The sequence below is a fragment of the Bison bison genome, unplaced genomic scaffold, assembly GCF_000754665.1.
Source record: "Bison bison bison isolate TAMUID 2011002044 unplaced genomic scaffold, Bison_UMD1.0 scf7180017847940, whole genome shotgun sequence".
Classification (NCBI taxonomy): domain Eukaryota; kingdom Metazoa; phylum Chordata; class Mammalia; order Artiodactyla; family Bovidae; genus Bison; species Bison bison.
In genome coordinates this window covers 4,599-8,852 of record NW_011478513.1, presented here as the reverse complement: position 1 = coordinate 8,852, position 4,254 = coordinate 4,599, and the positions used below count along the sequence as shown (strand labels likewise).

Genomic DNA, 4,254 nt, shown 5'->3' with positions numbered 1-4,254 from the left:
GTGCCCCACCGCCCCCGCCCCCGCCACTCCCGGGTTCCAGGTCTTTCTCACCTGCTGTGCTGGACACTGCACATCTTTTTTGTAAAGATTGGCTTCAGGAATTCAGAGTAGCCTTCCTTGATAGCCATGTATATTTTGTATACTGTTAAACTTTATCACTCCTGATCAAGATACACATATGTCAAACATCGTTTTTGATTCTCTGCTTGTAAAAGAAAATTATATAAAAAAAATTCCCTTGGGGGCAAAATCTTTCCCTAACATTTAAAGAAAATAACAATGAGATTTTCTGTACCAAATATTTATTTCACTGCATCTTGAATATTTATCGATTACGTATTTACTTTGGAGACTATCTAGAGATATGGAAATAAAAATGTAGGCAACAAAGAGTCTTCATAATCCACAAAGACAAGGTTCATGGTAAGATAGGAAACAGGTCTAAATCCTTGACTTGTACATTTAATACAGGCAAGAAGACAGAGGATATGGGCAACTCCCCAGCCTGTCTCCTGGTTCATTCTCCTACCTGATTGAGTGTTCAAATTCATAGCTAAGAAGGCTTATCAGATTGACACTTTTGAAAAGTAAATAGTAGAAAAATTTTTGAAAAATAAAGAGTAGAAAAATATTTGATGTGATAGTTTATACTGGAATTACAGCATAAGCTCTTCATCTTCTGAAATCTCTTCTTTCTGAAGTTCTGCCTGTCTTTTATGATCCACAGATCCTGAGATATTCAAAGCCTGAGAGAGAGTGTCCCTGGGGTTTGGGAGGATTATTGAAAGAATAAACAAGTTACCTTTCTATACCTGCAATATAAGAGAATTCTCCTTGGGGAATTTCGATCTTGAGTTCCATTTTTTTCTTTATTTTCCTTCCTTACTCTTTCTTTCTTAGTTTCATAACCACAGACAGTACAGTTCTCAAGGGCCTCAGGATTTCTTTAATTACCTTTCATTTCCTGGGACAGAGATTTGGATACACTTTCTCACGTTGAGGACTTCCATGGAAAAATGGAAGAAAATCGGGCAATGACAGTTAAGGAATGAGGGCCAGTCAGATCCCATTGATCCATACATAAAATTGATTATCATTAAAATATTATACTCATTTATTCCTGTGATTCTATGGAAAACAAAAAAGAGGACTAGGAAGAAGTAGTATTGCTTTTGTGCCTTCCATCTGACTATTCACTGCTGGTAGTAACATTTAAATATTTTCTTTAATTTTGGGATCCCCAGAGCTCACATTTATGTCTAGGAGACTGAGGCTGGTCTCTCCAATGTTTATCTTCACTTATTGCTGTACCCTTTAGGTAACAATCTTCTTTCTGCTTCATCCAAGGAATACCTATATGCAATGTGACATGGATCCAAGCATTCTAATTATTGTTGTAAATGCCATGTACTTTGTCTATCTATCACAGTTCATTTTTGTTGCATTTCATTCATTATATATTCATCACAATAATTGCTTGTCATAGTATGCCATGAATATAATATAAATAAATAATTATTGTGTGCTCATTGTTTAAGTTATTGTTCTCATTTCACATGTTTTTATTTCTGTCCTTCCTTGACAATCTCTACATCTTTAAAGGGATGCCAAAATTGCTGGAAGACTCCGTCTCTACTCACAAAGCAATTTCTTTCTTCAGATGCATAAGCCAGCTTCATTTCTTCCACTCCCCGGTGGCATGGGGACTTCAGGTAGGTGGCAAAGGGTGAGCTATAGAAGAGGATGACCATGGAGAGATGGGAGGGGCATGTGGCCAGGGCTTTCTTTTTCCTCTGTGCTGATGGAACCCAAGCTACAGCAAGGAATATATGGGCATAAGAGCTTATGACGCAGAAAAGAGGGCTGATTCCTCAGAGTCCTGTCAGAACCATCATCAGATCCTCATTGAGGTGGGCATCAGAGCAAAGCCTTAAGAGAGGTTTAAAATCACACACAAAAAATGAGGCGTCTCTAGATTAGTATAGAATGATAGGTTAGCATCAAGGTTTGGGTCAAAGAGTTGGAATGGGCTACTCCCCATGACCCACCCACCAGCAGTGCACATCTGCAAGGAGTCATTAGGAGTGCATAGTGCAGAGGATGGCGGATGGCAGTGTCACGGTCGATAGCCATGGCAGTCAAAAGCAGGTTGTCCATATCAGCAAACTGCAAAGAAATATAATTGGGCCAGAGAGAGAGAGAGATTGATCTCTACCACATGGATCGCTGCTCAGTGTTACGTGGTAGCCTGAATGGGAGGAGAGTTTGGGGAAGAATGAATACAGATATATGTATGGCTGAGTCCCTTTGCTGTCTACCTGAAACCTACATAACATTGTTAATCGGCTATACTCCAATAAAAATAGAACTTAAAAAAAAAAGTGAAAATTTGCTCAGTCATGTCCTACTCTTTGCAATCCCAGGGACTATATAGTCCATGGAATTCTCCAGGCCAGAATACTGGAGTGGGTAGCCTTTCCCTTCTCCAGGGGATCTTCCCCAACCCAGAGATGAACCCTGGTCTCCCGCATTGTGGGCAGATTGTTTACCAGCTGAGCCACAAGTGAAGCCTGAGAATATTGGAGTGGGTAGCCTATCCCTTCTCCAGTACATTTTCCCAACAATGGGGTAAAACCAGGGTCTCCTGCATTGCAGGCACATTCTTTACCAACTAGCTATGAGGGAAGCCTAAAATAATAATAATAATAAATGGAAATAAATAAAAAGAAAAAAGAAAGGTAATATAATAATATAATTCTCTGTGCTACACAATGTATCCTTGTTGCTTATCCATTAAAAAAGAAAAGAGATAAGCAACCAGGATACATTGTATAGCAGATAGAATTATAGTGATTATTCTGTAATAACTTTTAATGGAGCATGATCTGTAAAAATAATGAATGACTATGCTGTACACTTGATAGTAGGATAATATTGTAAATAAACCATAATTCAATTTAAAAAAGATAAAAGAAACTAAACTTGCTAAGAAACTAGATCTCAATTGTTCCCACAGTTACTCATTAGAGAAAAACCTGGAGAAATTTTTCTTGAGAAAATTTCCTATAGATAGGGTTGAGGAATAAAATCAACAATTAAGCAGAAGCCGAATATTGATTTGGAAATGAAATTAGAAAGATTACTTAAAACTTGACAATTTCTGCCTCATTACTGCCCTGTCTCCTTAAGTAAGAATAGTTGGAAGAGACTGACATACAGGCATAAACTGTTATATATGTCCTTTTATTTTGATTGTTCTGAGAATTTCTGTCATGAAAATGTATCGCAGTTGATCAAATTATTTTCATACATCTATAAAGTCATCTCAGTTGAGACCTGTAACACCATTAAACAGAGTCAGTGCTTCCCTGCTGTACTCTTCCCAATTTCTGGATCACAGAATAATGCGGTTGAATTAAATAAGTGCTTAACCTTCTCTGTTTAGGGTGACAGTGTATCATGCAGCTATAGGTAATCATGTGCTCCTCTATAGTTTACAGCCTCCATGTAGGTTGGATTATGTCAAAAATTTTGTTCAACAGAAATTCTGAGATAGTCCAGAGTGTAAGATATCTTGCCCCCACATATAGTCTTTTATTAACAAAACTGAAATTAAGAGGCCAAAGAAGGTAGAGTTGGAAGATAGAAGAAACATGTGAGTAAGATCAGAACCAAAATCTTTGGATTTATAAAAGTGAATGTAAACAATTTGAATAGTCTATCAGCTCAAAATATTCTTTTACAGTCTTATTTGTCTGTATCTCTATTTAATATATTTTTTTATTAGCTGTGCTGCCTGTCTTGTGGTATCTTAATTTCCCAACCATGGATTGAACCTGGACCCTCGAGAGTAAAAGTGCAGACTCTTCACCACTCAACTGCCTCAGCATTCTGTATCTATAAATAGTTTTCAGTGCTGGCCCCCACCATGGTTTCAGGTCCAGTGGCATTTCTAGGAACTTAGAAAGTGAGGAACATAGTAATTCTTGTCAATTAGCTCCAAAAATACTTCTGCAATTACTATTTAATAGTTTTCACTTGGTATAAGTTTGGTGACAGAAAAGAAAAACAAGACAAAAAATTTTTATGAATTCTTCATATTTCATCAGAGGAGGCAATGGCACCCCACTCCAGTACTCTTGCCTGGAAAATCCCATGGATGGTGGAGCCTGGTAGGCTGCAGTTGTTGGGGTCGCTAAGAGTTGGACATGACTGAAGGCTTCACTTTCCTTTTTCACTTTCATGCATTAGAGA

General features: G+C 37.8%; 1 protein-coding gene across 1 annotated transcript in view; it reads right to left on the bottom strand.

Moving 5' to 3' along the window:
* Positions 1 to 1,562: 1,562 nt before the first annotated feature.
* The window catches only part of LOC104991732 (olfactory receptor 12D2-like), a 4,879-nt gene continuing 2,187 nt past the window's right edge, over positions 1,563 to 4,254 (bottom strand). The window contains exons 2-3 of the mRNA XM_010844321.1: positions 2,049 to 2,166; positions 1,563 to 1,813 (exon numbers count right to left, since the gene is read on the bottom strand). Coding sequence (XP_010842623.1) covers positions 1,563 to 1,813; positions 2,049 to 2,166 — 369 coding nt within the window. The remainder of the gene's footprint in view (positions 1,814 to 2,048; positions 2,167 to 4,254) is intronic.